Source organism: Vigna unguiculata, chromosome 3 (assembly GCF_004118075.2).
Source record: "Vigna unguiculata cultivar IT97K-499-35 chromosome 3, ASM411807v1, whole genome shotgun sequence".
NCBI classification, from domain to species: domain Eukaryota; kingdom Viridiplantae; phylum Streptophyta; class Magnoliopsida; order Fabales; family Fabaceae; genus Vigna; species Vigna unguiculata.
This window is the reverse complement of record NC_040281.1, coordinates 580607-597349: the sequence shown is the minus strand read 5'-3', so window position 1 is coordinate 597349 and position 16743 is coordinate 580607. Positions and strand designations below refer to the sequence as shown.

The window sequence follows — 16743 nt, the reverse complement described above, 5'->3', positions numbered from 1 at the left end:
GTTAGGTTATATATGTGAGGAAAATCAAACTATTAAAATTCAATAGAAAAAAATTAAAATTTTGAGGACTAAGTAGCAAATATTTAATAGAAATTCAATTAAAAATTATTAATCTTATCAAAAAATTTAAATTTAATTGAACTTCATTACTAAAACAATAATTTTTATCAAAGATTACTTTTTATATTACCAACTATTCTAGCAATCATTAACGAAAACTTAAGTATTTATGATTGAAAACCTGTTTTCAATGTTTTGTACTCCTGCAATTTATTATTATTATTAATGTTTTAAATTTCCTTAATTTTATTTGTTGAAATTTTGTAATGCATAATTCCTAAAATATGATATAAAAAACAAACATTCTAAAGTTTTAATATTTATAACTAAATATAATATTTCATGCACAAATAATATTGTGTATAAATTCAAAGTAAATAATAAAATTTAAATTTTTAAACTAGTGAAATATTAGCATATTAATTACAATATTTTTTTTAATTATAAAATCAGACGTAATGAAAATCTAGTAACAGTATTCAATCTTGATTTAAATTATTTGTTTATTCTTTGAATACACTTATCTGATTAGATGTCTAACATAATAAAATAGTATGCAAATCAATTTTAACTATATTTAAATTGATGTTGAAAAACTCAATATATATCAACACTTAGTTTTGTAATTACTTATCCAATAAAATGCAATAGACGGATTTCATGGATATCCTTACAAATTAAATTCCGATATATAGTAATAACTTTAAATCAAATATTTAAAATGATCCATTATTACCATATTTTTTTAAATGGTTTACATTATTTCTAATTACCGAGTTTATTTGAAAAGTTGAATTATTTATTATGAAAATATGTTGAAAATAATATATAATTATGTTACCGAAATTATTTATTTTGAAATATAAATACAAGAGAGAATCCTCTTTATATACTATTATTTTATATATTATTATAGATTATATACATTTATATTATTATATAAAGATGATTTATTTTATAATTATACTTTTCAATAATCATTTGTTTAAATTTAAATAATCGTTCATAAGAAAAAAAATAATTTTATCTTTTTACTAATTACTTCTTTTAATTTAAATAATTATTAATATTAACAAATTATTTATATTATAATCAAATTATTTATCTATACAATTTCATAGTATTATACAAAGACTAAGAAAACGTGTGTCCATTTCATTATTTTATTAAAACTTTAGACAATAATAGTTTAACCTTTTTTTTATCCACTTTTAATCCATCACTTCAATCACTATTAGATCATCACATCACTAAAAATAATCAAAATAAATGATCTAATGATAATTGAAGTAGTAGGTTAAAAGTGGGTCAAAAAAAGTGGGTTAAAATATTATTTTCTTAAGACTTTATTAAACTCTAAATTAATTCCTATTAAAAATAATTACAAGATTAATAATTTATATTTGTTTTTGAGTGATTCTTTATCATTCGTAATTTTCAAAGAATAAAATTTTAAAATCATTTTAATTTATAAAAAAATTAATTTCAGATAACAGTCATTTAAACGATAAAAAAAAGTTAAATGTAATTATATTAATTTAAAATAAGGTAAAGGGTGAAATTCAAAGATATATGTATGCAAAAATGAATCCTTATATTTTTTTTATATAGGTATAGAGGATTATTATTCGGTATCCATATTTTTTTATTTTACTTTTTAAATAATTGTTTTTATGTTTTCCTTTTTTGAATAGAGAGTAATATGCTTAGAGTAATAAGTTAAACAGTGTTATTCGGAACTACAGATTACTGAACTATTAAAAACTATTTTGGTGATAGTAAGTGTTGCCGTTGCTTTTTCTTTTGCATCATTTATTATGCATTTGTCTAACAATGGGATTTTTTTATTAGAAAATATAAGCTCTTTAAAAACTATGTAAATATGAATTCTGGTAATATAGACATACAATTTACAATTACACTTCATGAATCCAATGTGTCTTTTACGAGAAAAAAGAGTCGAGCACTCAAAATATTAACAAGTAAAAAAGTAAATAAACATGATGCATACTCACTGATAAAAAAATAATTTAGGATAATAATAATAATAATAATAATAATAATAAAATAAATTATATTCCTATAACTTATTTCTTGTATTTTAAATGTTCTAAAATGTTTGGTTTAAAAAAATATTGATCTTAGGATATTGTTTATGAAATGTAATAAGGACAGAGTGTGAGAAGAGAAACACTGTGTTAGAAAAAAGTGAGTAACTACATTAAAGTTGACATTACAGTTTATTTGTGATCACTCTTAAAAGTTGCAATTACAAAATAGTGAGTTTATGGATTTGATTTTGTGTTGTTTGCATTAAGATATTCTGATGAAGAAGTTACATCAATGATGTGGCTATTTCCCTCAAACTGTTTCCATCTTTCGAGTGCTTCTGGTAATGTCATATCAAAATCAATTTCATCTGCTTCATTAACGTTTGTTTCTGAAGGCTTCCACACTTGAACAAGAGGAGACAACACATTCACCACATGACTCATGTCAGGGCGTTGGTGAGGCTCCCTTGCACAACAGTGTCCTGCTAACCCTGCAACAGTGCTAATACTCCATAATGTTTCCTCATCAACCTTAATTGTTGGGTCAATGGTTGTTATGAATGAATCTTTGTTTATTAACATCTTGCGAAACCACGTAACGAGGTGGATGTTCTCTTCTGGTTGACTATCATCAAGTGCCTTTCTTCCTGTTATCATCTCCATAAGAATAACTCCAAAACTATACACATCAACCTTTGTGGTAAGTCTCCCAGTAGCTGCATAATCATGCATGATATTCTCATATTAGTGCATTGAATATTTACATTTTGAGTGTCTATTCTGATGCATAAGAAACAAAGTTACGTTTAGCAAGCGTGTAAACGAAGATTATCCAAGTGGGTAAGAAAAAAAACATAGCTTTTTGAAAGAAAAGTTTGAATGTTAATGTACCTGCATATTCTGGTGCCATGTACCCAAAAGTTCCTGCTAATCTAGTTTGAAACGAGGTTTTCCCTTCAGGAGCAAGTCGAACCAGTCCAAAGTCTGATACTTTAGCTCGCATATCATTTCCAAGCAAAATGTTGGATGGTTTAAGATCTCTGTGAATGAAAATTTGTTGTGCTAAACCATGGAGATATTCAACACCTCTAGCAACATCCAAGGCAATATTGAGTCTTATCTTCCATTCAAGTGGTTTTAGCCCCTCTTCTTTCCAATTGATCAAGTGTCTACTAAGAGCACCTTGAGGCATGCATTCATACACAAGAAGTCTCTCACTACCATCTAAGCAAAACCCCAAGAGTGCAACCAAATTTCTGTGTCGAACCCTGGTGAGCACGGCAATTTCAGACGTGAACTCACTCGACCCTTTTTGATCTACAAATCCTGTTGATTGCATCCTTTTCACTGCAATTTTTGTCCCATCGTGCAATTCCCCTTTGTATACAGTGCCAAAACCCCCTTTTCCCAAAATGTTTCCTTCACTAAAGTTGTTAGTTGCTTCTTTCAAAATCTGAATTGGAATTAACATGTTACTAGCTTCTCCTTGATAAACACTCTGTGCAGAACTTAATGATAAACTAATATTTCCTTCTACGTGACCTCCACTGTTTATCTTTACAACATTTCCATCCCCATAACGAGGAGGTACCACAAACGTGGTTTGGTTTTGAAGCTTACCCTTGTACTTTTCCTTTCTCCTAAACTTAACAAGTATCAAAACCCCGACAACAAGTATAATAACAACCAGTATCGTAATTCCAATAATCATTGGAGTATTATTCTTGTTTGCCTTACCTACATTACTTGGAATAGTTTGTTCATTCTTTCCAATGTCAGGATTGCCTTCATATTTAAGTTCCACACCTTCACGAAATGATGGCACTTTGCCGTATATATGATTGTTGGAAACATCTAACTCTTCTAAATGAGGCAAAGTAGCAAGTTCTTCTGGTATAGTACCCGTGAGATTATTGTTAGCAAGAAATAACTTTGTCAGCGAAGTAATACCAGCAAAACATGGACAAATAGTGCCAGACAAACCCATGTTTTGAAAGTTGATAACCGAAATATTTCCTCCAGAACAAATTATACCTGTCCATCTATTTGCACATGGATCATTACCCTGCCAACTTTGAGCAAAATTTAAAGGATACCCAAAAGGTTGAACAATAGATAATAAAACATTTACAAGGGGACTGCATGATTGCCCCACCACATTTGTGCAGTATTGGTTTCTCCCTCTATCCATGTTGTTGTCCACTCCCACACCATTCTTGAACATAGGAGGGGATCCTTGAAGAAGGTTGTTTGTTAAGCTCACAGACTTCAAACTTGGTAAAGCAACTAAAGAGGGTGGAACAACACCAGTCAATTGGTTATCCCTCAAGTTCACATCATAAAGTTGATCATGGTGTGCCAAATCTGGTATAGGGCCAGTGAAGGAATTCCCATTAGCCCATATTTGCTTCAAAGATACCATTTTGCTTAACACCGCAAGGGTGCCATTGAGTTTAGAGTTGCTGTTTTGTCCATTCACCAGAAGATTTTCTATTGAACTACCTGCAAAGCTTGCAGGCAACCCACCTTCTAAAAAATTATCAGACAAAGCTAAGAGAACCAAACCTGCAAAAGGACCATCTTTGCCGAAAAAGTTTGGGATTGTCCCAGCAAGGCCAGTGCTTTGAGCACTGAAAGTTTGTAGTGCGACACAATCTTTGAGACTGTTAGGAATGTTCCATTGAGAGAACGGGACGTTGTCAATTCTCACCTCTTGCAAACTGCTCATGCCTTTGAAGAAATCAGTAGGAAATAAGTTAAAGTTGTTGTCATGGATTATCAACCTCTGCAATGATTTTGCGAGGTAAGGGAATGCCCCTGTAAGATTATTGTCTTGACACTCAAAACGTGTCAACGCTGTTAACATCACAAGCTCTTTGGGGAGAGTCCCTCGGAGGTTTTGATTCCCAATCTGAATAGCTTTCACACGTTTTGATGAATCACACACAACATGTCTCCATTTGCATACATCTTCACCTATCCATTCTAAGCTATCAGGGGCATTGATCGTGCTCTTTAAAACTCCCATCACCGCTGCATCTTGACACTTGATCGAGATAACAAGGAAACAGAGAATGAAAAGAAGATCATAAAATAAGGGACCTCCAAAACCCAGTTCATGCTTCCTCATATTTAATCACCTTTTTCAAATCATATGAAGAAAAAGAAGATGACAGTGGAGAATCCCAAAAGGGTTTAAGGGGGTGGTGGTGTTGATCACATTGCATCTGATACGGACATGGAGGAGAAGCCCTCCAATGAAAGAAGCGAAATGCAGAAGGAAAGAAATTGCAGATGAAAGTTTTGTTCAGGTAAAAGAGAAAATGGTGGAAGACACATGCATGTGTGGACCCTATTCTCTGGAAGTTTCAAAATCAGTGGTTTGCATTGCATGTTTTAATTCCACTCTTCGGAGTGAAAGTAGTGTTTGTAGTAAATTATTTCCATTTAAAAAAATAAAAATTAGTAATATTTTTACATATAGACTAAATATTTGTTTTTCTTTCATTATTATTATTATTATTATTATTATTATTATTATTATACACTTGGGGTGATAAATACTTAATTTTGTTAAACTAAAAGTATAATACAAAAATGAAGAAAGTTAATATTTCTTTATGGTTAGATCTCAACTTGACAAAAACAAATTGGTTTCAAGAAATATACCTATATTTATATTTAGAATAAAGGTTTTAATAAGTTTATAGATAATTATTAATTATGCTTACTCTATTTTCCGCTTGTTACAAAGTGAGGATTAAATAATATACATCGTTATGAGTTGAATTTTCCAGGTGTTTATAATTAAACTAGAATTATTTTATTTTTAAAACATAAAAAAGAAATTCATTATCGAGCTCTGATTGCATCAACACGTGGATCATGGTTGGACACGACAAATTTCACATAAATATATCTTGATACATGATTACATTGTTTTTATATTATTATCTCTAGTATTAATAATCTAATGACCATTATTAACAAATCCTGTAAACATATATTTAAATAAATTTATTAATCACATTTTTTTAATTTATTAAATTTTTTTTATTCTTTCTTTAATACTAACAATCAGAATAAAAAGAAGTTTCATATTTTTTAAATTTATTAATTATTATTAATTTTCCTTAAATTAATAAATTTTCAAATAATGATTACAATAAATAAAAATAATTTAAAATAAGATACAAGTTAAATTTTGAAATATGAATAACGAATTGTTTACAACTAATAAAATATTACAATAGTTTAAAAAAATATAAACTATAAAATTAAATATTTATATGTAAAACAAAATTTAAAAGATACAAAGCGATGAAAAATAAATAGTAATTTACAATTTTTTTAAAATTATTTAAAATTATAGTTTATCATTTTTAATTCGTATATTGAGTTTAATATATTCAACATATTTAATTTAGATAATATTTGTTGATAGATTTTTTAATTGTGGAATGATTTAAATTAAATAATAATAACATTAATATTTTTTAGGTGTAAAATAATCATTGTTTTCTCTTATAATTTTTAAAATAAAATGAATCCTCGTATCATATAGTTATCATATACAACACTTATATTGTATCTGTATATTATAGTTAATGAGTATATCAATTTTTTAGTTTAAATTTAATGATACTATATAAAAACTTTTAAGAGTGGTAATCGTTTATATATTATTTTTAGAACAGTTTTTATTTTTAATCCTTTCACTTTTCTCATTAAAAAAATTTGATGGTTGTATACTATATTTTAAACAAATAGTGTATATATATATAATATAATATTTATTGTGTATTATAAGAGACTAAGAATCTCTCATAAAAAGTACTTTATATATTTTATATTATGATTCAAACTTTTGGTCACATATTTATAAATTTACGTTTTATGGTGGACAATGCATATTTATATTTGAAATTTAAGAGGTACATTTATTTACAAATGTCTGTTAAATTAGATTATATGTGTTGGATATACAATATTTTTTATAAACTAGTTTACACTTTATAACATATCTTATTTCTCAACTTTTTTTTCCCATTCATTATTTATGTTTTAAGATGTTAAGATATTTATAATCTATAATCTTTATATATTCAAAGGATTTTTTTTTTTGTGTTTAGATTTATTTTTTAATATTATTTTTCAAATAAATGTATTTTTAAACTAAAATATTCGTTATTAAATTAAATCATGATAATCACCTTATGATAAATGTGTATAACGGCATAACCCACTTTTTCAAATTTTCGTCTCATCTACTGAAATTAAATAATTAGGTGTTTTCGAATAAAAAGATAAAAAAGAATTGAAATTTTACAGAAATTGACTAATTGATCCATTTCGTGTTGAATAAGAATTGAAGATGCTCCCAATATAACAAAGCAAAGTACACATTTCAATTTCACTCACAAAACTACCCAAACCCAAACCCTCTCGCAATTGCTTCTGCAACCCTTTCAGATCGCTCGTTCCGTTAAGTACCATTCTCAAACCCTAACCCTAACCCTAGCTGTTGCAATTATTCGTCAATTCAGTTCCTCTTCGCGCAACCATGGCTACGACTTTGGTGAGTTCCGCAGGTGGGATGCTGGCGATGCTCAACGAGCCCCATCTCTCGCTAAAGCTTCACGCGCTCTCCAACCTTAACAACTTGGTCGACACCTTCTGGCCCGAGATCTCCACTAGTCTGCCTAAGATGTGAGCATTCTCTTTTCCTCCTTCGATCTCTGCTTTTTTTCGAATTTGGATTTGGGTTTTGAGTGTGCTTTTTGTTTACACGGAAGTAATATGGTTCCAATTGCTGTGCGCTTTTAGTTTCTCTGAGTGTATTGGTCAATAAAGAAGAATAAAGAACTGTTTAATTGTAGTAATTCAATTGTATTATATTTAATTGCGGTTTAATAGCCAAAGGGGTATTTTTTTTGGTCACCCTTTCCATATATAGTGATAAAATCCATGAGTCAACGTGGTCCTGAAAGCGTGGCTTCTCTAGGAAGGGGAATGTTTTTAGCTGCATCTTCTTAGTGCTGCAACTTGTAGACTTTGTTATTGATGCTTATGGTCTTTATTTTTCTCGATTATCTAATTGTTTGGTTTGCTGTTTGCTTGAATTGAATATTTGGTGTGCGTGGTTAGAACTTAGAAGTGGGAATGTAGAGGATTTAACCGTTTGTTTGTTATGCGTGTCGAACAGAGAGAGTTTACATGAAGATGAGGAGTTTGATCAACATCAAAGGCAACTTGCTGCTCTTTTGGTGTCAAAGGTATGTGTGATCTGTTAATATCTTGAACCAACTTCTAATGGAAAATTCTCGTGACACCAATTTTTCTTGCAAAATCGTTTTCTTTGAAATGGATAATTTTTCACAATATTTGAGATGTAAAAAAAAGTATTGGCTTTCATCTCTTTTTTATCTTTCTCAATTTTTAAAGCAGTCACCAAAGGATATGTTTTCTCCTATCTGGAAAATTTCATCCCTAGATGAAGTCGGTTTCATTGCCTATCTTAGTGATCTAAGTATGCATCACTCTATATTCTTCAGGTTTTTTATTACTTGGGCGAACTTAATGACTCGCTATCGTATGCCCTCGGGGCTGGTCCTCTTTTTGATGTTTCAGAGGATTCTGATTACGTTCACACACTTCTTGGTGAGAGTTATAATCTTTGTTTTTATAAGACAACTGTATGGCCCTCGGCAGGCAACATATAAAGTGTTGTCTGTGAATATAACTAACGATGATTAATCATTCCATCCTAAGGTCCAATGTATATTTTGTTTATTTTTGTCTATCTTCAGCTAAGGCCATAGATGAATATGCTAGTCTAAAGTCGAAGGCAGCAGAGTCAAGTGATGAATCTGTCAAAGTGGACCCAAGGTTGGAAGCCATTGTGGAGAGGCTGTTGGATAAGTATGTGAGCCATAATCATTCTTCTGGTTTCTGTAAACCAAATGTATCTTAATCCTTGCGAATCCCTCACTTTTTGTTGCTTTATCTAATTTAGGTGTATCGTGGATGGAAAATACCAGCAAGCTATGGGAACTGCTATTGAATGCAGGAGATTGGATAAACTAGAGGAGGCAATTACAAGGAGTGACAATGTTCAAGGAACTCTATCATATTGCATTTATGTCTCTCATTCCTTTGTTAACCTTAGGGAATACAGACAGGAGGTAAGGGAATTGAAAGTTTTCTGCTTGTGTTAAGTCCTAAGTACTGTATGTGTCTAGTGAAGTTGGAGGGTTGTATTTCATTGAGATGGGTTATGGTTTTAGTTATCTTTGAAATATCTCTCTGGGCTATGTTTCATAATTTGAATTTTACATCTTTATTAATTGTGTACTCATATGGGATGTGAATATTTTGCTCCTGCATGAATTTATATGGTCAAGTAAGAGGAAGATCAGCTGAATAGTACCTTGAAATTGAACTGAAAAGTTGTTGAGTGGATAAAATTTATTCTTTAACAACTAGTTGGTTTGTGGCATGACCTCCAATTTATAAAAATGTGAATAATACTTTTTAATCATAGTCTTTACTACAGAAGGGTGATATTGATCCTTGTTCTTGTTGTCTAGGTTCTTCGTCTTCTTGTTAAAGTGTTTCAAAAGCTTCCTTCACCAGATTATCTGAGTATTTGTCAGTGTCTTATGTTCTTGGATGAGCCAGAGGGTGTTGCAAGCATACTAGAGAAACTTTTACGTTCTGAAAACAAAGATGATGCTCTTTTGGCATTTCAAATTGCTTTTGATTTGGTAGAGAACGAGCACCAAGCTTTTCTTCTAAATGTTAGAGATCGCCTATCACCACCTAAGTCTCAGCCTTCGGAGGCTGCACAACCAAAACCCAGTGACGCAGATTCTACTCAAAATGCTAGTGCGAATGGACAGGATGATGTCCAAATGACGGATGGTGATTCTGCACCTACAGTTGATGTTCCGGAGGACCCAATTGAAACCCTGTATGCTGAGAGGTTAAACAAAATAAAGGGAATTTTGTCTGGGGAAACTTCAATACAGTTGACTCTGCAGTTCCTTTACAGTCATAACAAGTGAGGCAGTTTGTATGGTCATATCTTCAATTTTGTGGTTGGTTTTAGCCTCACTGAATTATTGTTCTTTGTTCTTATTCTGTTTTTTTTTTTGTAATCTGCATTTAGGTCTGACCTGCTTATTCTGAAGACAATAAAGCAGTCTGTGGAGATGAGGAATAGTGTCTGTCACAGTGCCACAATTTATGCCAATGCAATTATGCATGCTGGAACAACTGTGGATACTTTTCTCAGGGAGAATCTGGTTGGTTATTATGGCTATTTTTCTCCTTATCCCCTCTCCTTGTGTTTCCCATATATTTTGATTACTTCCCATCCTTAAAAATATTGTCTCTTGAAAATCTTAGGATTGGTTGAGCAGAGCTACTAACTGGGCCAAATTTAGTGCAACTGCTGGTCTTGGTGTTATCCACAGAGGCCATTTGCAGCAGGGAAGGTCACTGATGGCACCCTACTTACCTCAGGGTGGGACTGGAGGTGGTGGTAGTCCATATTCAGAAGGCGGTGCTCTCTATGCCCTTGGTCTTATTCATGCTAACCATGGAGAGGGCATCAAACAATTCCTTCGTGATAGCCTGCGCAGTACCACTGTTGAGGTGCTCATAAATAAAGCTTATGATGTTCTTTTGGTAGAATAAGAAATAACCTGTGGTTATATTTAACACAAGCTTCATGGGCAGGTTATTCAACATGGTGCATGTCTAGGTCTTGGATTGGCATCATTGGGAACTGCTGATGAGGATATCTATGAAGAAATAAAGAACGTTCTCTACACTGATAGTGCTGTTGCTGGTGAGGCTGCTGGTATCAGTATGGGTTTACTCATGGTTGGAACTGGTAGTGACAAGGCAAATGAGATGCTCACTTATGCACATGAGACCCAACATGAAAAAATTATTAGGTAAATGTTTTTTACTTGACAAGTTGTGAAATTGGGACTTCTCTTGCTTATGACTGTTCAATAATTTCAGGGGGCTGGCTTTGGGAATAGCACTTACTGTTTATGGGAGAGAAGAGGAAGCAGACACTTTGATTGAGCAGATGACTCGTGATCAGGATCCAATATTGCGTTATGGTGGCATGTATGCATTGGCCTTGGCATACAGGGGAACGGCAAACAATAAGGCAATTCGCCAGTTACTGCACTTTGCTGTATCTGATGTGAGTGATGACGTTAGGAGGACTGCGGTTCTAGCCTTAGGTTTTGTGTTGTACTCTGATCCGGAGCAGGTTAGTTCTATATCTTTGGATTTTCCCTAGTTCTGAATTGCCTTTTCGTGGCTTTATTTTTTGTTTTGGATATTTTTTGATATTTGCAATGTTTATCTACTTCAGACTCCACGGATTGTTTCCCTCCTATCAGAGTCTTACAATCCACATGTTCGATATGGGGCAGCACTTGCTGTTGGTATTTCCTGTGCTGGTACAGGTCTCAGTGAGGCTATCTCTTTATTGGAGCCTTTGACTTCGGATGTTGTTGATTTTGTTCGTCAAGGTGCTCTTATAGCAATGGCTATGGTCATGGTTCAGATCAGTGAAGCTAGTGACTCACGTGTTGGAACATTTAGGTAAGTCCACCCTATTTATTTTGCACATCAAGGCAATAATTTTGTTGTTTTCTGACATACCCTGCACTGTAGGCGACAGTTGGAGAAAATTATCCTTGACAAGCACGAGGATACCATGAGCAAGATGGGAGCAATTTTGGCCTCAGGAATCCTTGATGCTGGTGGCAGAAATGTGACCATAAGGCTACTTTCTAAGACAAAACATGATAAAATTACTGCAGTGGTTGGTCTTGCAGTTTTCAGCCAATTTTGGTATTGGTACCCTCTTATCTATTTTGTAAGCCTGGCTTTTTCCCCCACAGCTTTTATTGGTCTGAACTATGACCTGAAATCTCCTAAATTTGAGTTCTTGTCACATGCAAAGCCTTCACTTTTTGAATATCCTAAACCTACTACCGTTCCTACCACTACTTCAACTGTGAAGCTTCCCACTGCTGTTCTGTCAACATCAGCTAAGGCTAAAGCTAGGGCTAAGAAAGCTGAAGAGCAGAAGGCAAATGCTGAAATTTCATCTGCTCCTGACTCTTCATCTGCACCAAGTGGTGGGAAAGGGAAGTCATCTGGTGAAAAGGATGGAGATTCAATGCAGGTATTGCATTTTTTAATTAATTATTGAAGGCTTTCCTTTCATGTTCCTGAATTCAAAGCATTATTCGACTATTAGTTACTATCTTTTATTGTGTGCGGGCTCGGGAGAAATTTTCTTTACTAGCTTTAAGTTAACACTTTTGACCTATGAAGCTCGTATATGCCTCTCAAATAGCATGTCCTTGTGTGCGGACACTGACACACATTGAACACTGACACGTGTATGACAACTATTGGTGAAATGTCGAATTCAAAAAATATTTGTTGTCTCTGACATAATTTTGACATGGTTTGAACTCAATGTTAATAAAGATATTTAATACAAAGATTTTCTTAAAACTCAAACTTACTATATACGTCTCTATTATGATTATACAAATAAGGAACAAATGCTATATGATCATGAGTATTTAGATTATATATGTATTATTGAGAATGTTTTTATTAATCTCCTATCATATGTTCATATGATGTGAAATTTTTTAAAGTTGCTAATTTGTCTTTAAATGAATCCTGACTAAACTGTTTTCTTTTTTTTAATAATGATGACCAAGAAGGGGTGAAATGTCTTGAATGATCTACATCTTCCTTTCTCTTTTTGGATGATATATAAATGAATTAAATTCATTTTTTAATTAGGTGACAAAGTGTTTAGATAATTTTATTTAACTAATCTTGTTTATAGGTGATTTTGAATACTTAAATATTGATTGTCGATTTAAATAATTCATAGTAATTTAATATATAGATCCGTGTCACCTGTTCTACATTTTGGAGATTACACGTGTTGAAGTGTCCTTGTCCGGTATTTGTGTTATCTGTGTCATTTTCCGTGTTACATAGCTTTTAAGTAAAGGGAATACGGATTGTGGATTGCAGTTTTGAAACTGCATCTATTTATTTGGTGGTTATGAAATAGGTCTAAGACTTGGTATGTAAGGAGGGGGAATGTAGCTAAATTGCTGTTAGAAAATGATTGATCCTGGAGATCCAATGGTCCCTGAAAGCTCTTTGCTGGATCTTTTTTTTTTTTTGTGTGTAGGCAGAATTTAGCATAAACATTTCCTTCATTGCAAAGTTGATATTGTACTTGTTGGACATCTCACATCAATAAGATATATAACTAATTTATAATATAAAATACGACCTTACAAGTCTTACAAATATGACTTAAAATCTATATTTGAAATTGTTAGATCCATGACTTATCAACATGTATATGTTTGCTTGATGACCTTTTAAAATTTCACTTTTCTGTAGGTTGATAGCCCATCGACGGAGAAGAAATCAGAACCTGAATCATCTTTTGAGATTCTGACTAATCCTGCAAGGGTGGTTCCTGCGCAGGAGAAGGTTATTAAATTTTTGCAGGACAGCAGATATGTTCCAGTGAAGTTGGCACCTTCAGGATTTGTGCTTCTCAAAGACTTGCGTCCTACTGAGCCAGAAGTGCTTGCTCTCACTGATACGCCCTCATCAACCACAACTTCAGCTGCTGGTGGGTCAGCAACTGGATTGCAGAGTTCTTCATCAGCCATGGCTGTGGACGAGGAACCCCAACCTCCTCAACCATTTGAATACAGCTCATGAGTTTGGTCCTCATTCGCAAAGTTCATTCATCATGGTCCTTGTGATAAATTGGTTCTTCCGAGAAATGGTTCAGCTCAACTGCACTGTTGCCTATTTTAAGTCGATTTCTGGGGCTATAAATTTCATTTTTCCTGAATGCACTATACTGTGGTTTTTGCTCCATTATGTAGTTAATATCTGAACCAGTTCATACTAAATTGGGGCGCAGAAGCAGCGTGCGGCCAACCTCATGTGTTAATTTGTTTTTTTATAGTCTCCGATTTGTTTTTGACGAACTCCAATTCTAGAGTAGTGGCACTGTTTTTTTTCTCTTGATCTTTAATATTTACTATCAAGAACACGAGATTACGAATTTCTGAAAATGGATTTAAGTTTTCATATCGCTTCTTAATTGTACTCCATAGTCGTGAGATTAGAGAAGAAATTAGGATTAATTAGAATAGCAGGTATTGCAAGCCTATTCGAATAGCAGGTTTTGTAAGACAATCTTCGTCGCAGAGTATCTCATGGAATATTCATAGAAAGTGTCATTCTTTATTCATTGTAACACATTAACTAAGACAAAATTGATCATAAAAGATTTAGAGTACTTAATAAAAAAAGAAAAGTATGAATAAATGAAAGGTTATTATATTCATAAAGAACAAAAATGTATAAACTTTTTAAGATAAAAAAAAATTGTTAATGGCAGATAACAATGACTTATATATACATAAAATTAATATTTCAAATAAATTAACATTATAAAAGATATGCCATTCATGTTAACTCAATAAAGTTTAATTGAGATATTTCAACTGTTAAGCTAAAAAAGAATAATTGATAAAAAATAATATAAAAATAACAATTTTAATAAATATTAATTTAAATGTGTTATTCATTTATATAATAAAGTATATTATTTATAATAAAATTTATCAGTTTTATCTAACATTTAAACTTTAGATATTTAAAGGATTTCCTCTTCTACGAGTGCTTCTGGCTTCTAAATAGAAAAGCAACATTTTTTTTACTGTGTTTGAAATCGCAAATGATATAACAGTTTAACATAACATTAAAATGATTTTAGCACTCACTCAGTATCATTGGTGTTTAAATTTTGGTAATTGTAATAGCAAACATCATATTTATGGGAAGTTTACTCCCATTCTTTTCTTAAAAAAATCAATGAATTGAAAATATTTAATGATAATACAATATTGAACACGTCAAAAAACTCAATTTTTTGTTTGTTTTAAAAAAAATCAGTCTTATATACAATTTCATCATTTTCCAAAAGAAAAAACAGTCCTTTAATGTTATGTATACATTTCAACTTCCCGTCTTCTAAACTTAGAATCTACTATGTGAGAATTGTGTAATCCTCTTCTTTTTTAAAACTAAACATTTTATTAAGTTTAATTTTAAAAATCTACTCTCCATCAAAGTTCCAGTAAATAACAGGTTTGGTTTAATTAAATTTTAAGTATCTGATAAATCAATTTAAATTTATTAAGTACTCACTAAACTTATCTTATTCCACTGTTTAATTTAAAATTTCTATTAATTATATGATAAGATTTTGAATTATTAAGTATTCAATAAATTTATCTTATCCCACTGTTTAATTTTCTAATAATTATATCCATTATGATATCATTATTAAGCGATTAACATAATTGTTATATACTATTTTACTATTTTAAAATTATAATATTACAAAATTATAAAATTATAACTAAATGACAAAAACCAAATATAACAAATAAATTTATTAAGTACATAGTAAATCAAAAAATAATTTATCAATACTTAATAAATTATAAAAGTAACAAAAGTAATTTATTCAATAATAAAAATAATTTATTGGGTAAAAATAGTTTATTGATACTCAGTAAACTTTAAAAGTAATTTATTGGATACACAGTAAATTATAAAATTAATTTATTAGATGTTCAGTAAACTATAAAAGTAATTTATTGAGTAAATTATACATAAAAATAATTTATTGAATACTCAGTAAATTATACAATAATTCATTGAATACTAAACTATAAAAATAATTCATTGAATACTCATACTCATTAAACTATTAAGGATTAAATATACTCATTAAACTATTAAGGGTCATGATTTAATTTTAGAAATGTGTTATTTAATTATTTTTAATCAATTTTTTTGTATAAACATATTTTTATTCCAATATTAATCTAAATAATATATTCATTCCTTCTCGTTTGTATGTCATTATTATCTATCTATAACGATAATAAACAAATAAACAAATAATAAAGATCTATAACAAATAAACAAATAATAAAGATCTATAACAATAAAGAAGATTTTTCTTTTTTGTCCGTATTTCATAATACTCATTTTACTCTTAGTTATTTTATAAATAATTTAGTTTTAATCATTTTTCTACAAATCTCTTTTATCTTTTATCTTATTTTTAATATTTTTTTACAAATCTCTTTTATCTTAAATTATTATTTAAATTTTCTAATATTTTTAATCATTTACTAAAAAACCTTTTTTTTAATATTTTTTTATAAATCTCTTTTTATCTTTTATCTTATTTTTTTAAAATTTTATATTTAATAACTATTTTAAAAATTAAAACAACAATTTGTTATTGATCTTATTGAAAATTAAAAGATGGGGGCATGTGTGTTCCCTAGTTACATCTAAACAAAATACCTTAAACTTTTTGGTCAAACAAATTCAGATATAGTGAGAGCAAACGAAAGTCTCAACCTCAAACAACATACTCAACGGTTTCTGTAGAAAAATGTTATGTTGTTATCTATCTTAATTGAATTTATTGATTCAAATAGATTATAAA

At 30.7% G+C, this 16743-nt stretch overlaps 2 protein-coding genes across 2 annotated transcripts; one reads left to right on the top strand and one right to left on the bottom strand.

The window, feature by feature from the left end:
- Window positions 1–2330: 2330 nt before the first annotated feature.
- Window positions 2331–5353, bottom strand: LOC114179719 (receptor protein kinase TMK1-like). The gene is made up of 2 exons (XM_028066143.1): window positions 3003–5353; window positions 2331–2827 (listed from the first exon to the last, which is right to left on the bottom strand). Exons 1-2 carry the CDS (start codon window positions 5239–5241, stop codon window positions 2346–2348), a joined length of 2721 nt encoding a protein of 906 aa, XP_027921944.1. The 5' UTR covers window positions 5242–5353; the 3' UTR covers window positions 2331–2345.
- A 2149-nt stretch (window positions 5354–7502) lies between these two features.
- Window positions 7503–14281, top strand: LOC114175576 (26S proteasome non-ATPase regulatory subunit 1 homolog A-like). Its single transcript, XM_028060328.1, has 13 exons — window positions 7503–7820; window positions 8317–8386; window positions 8666–8771; window positions 8921–9032; window positions 9127–9295; window positions 9701–10173; window positions 10282–10417; window positions 10521–10769; window positions 10854–11074; window positions 11145–11403; window positions 11509–11741; window positions 11814–12330; window positions 13590–14281. Exons 1-13 carry the CDS (start codon window positions 7675–7677, stop codon window positions 13917–13919), a joined length of 3021 nt encoding a protein of 1006 aa, XP_027916129.1. The 5' UTR covers window positions 7503–7674; the 3' UTR covers window positions 13920–14281.
- Window positions 14282–16743: the final 2462 nt, after the last annotated feature.

Bases quoted from the DNA above. Each gene is read 5' to 3' on its own strand.
- LOC114179719 (XM_028066143.1), bottom strand. From the start codon at position 5,241: ATGAGGAAGCATGAACTGGGTTTTGGAGGTCCCTTATTTTATGATCTT. The intron at 2,828-3,002 runs GTACATTAACAT...ATGATTATGCAG, and splicing joins CATGGCACCAGAATATGCAG to CTACTGGGAGACTTACCACA.
- LOC114175576 (XM_028060328.1), top strand. From the start codon at position 7,675: ATGGCTACGACTTTGGTGAGTTCCGCAGGTGGGATGCTGGCGATGCTC. The intron at 7,821-8,316 runs GTGAGCATTCTC...CGTGTCGAACAG, and splicing joins TCCACTAGTCTGCCTAAGAT to AGAGAGTTTACATGAAGATG. The intron at 8,387-8,665 runs GTATGTGTGATC...TATATTCTTCAG, and splicing joins CTGCTCTTTTGGTGTCAAAG to GTTTTTTATTACTTGGGCGA.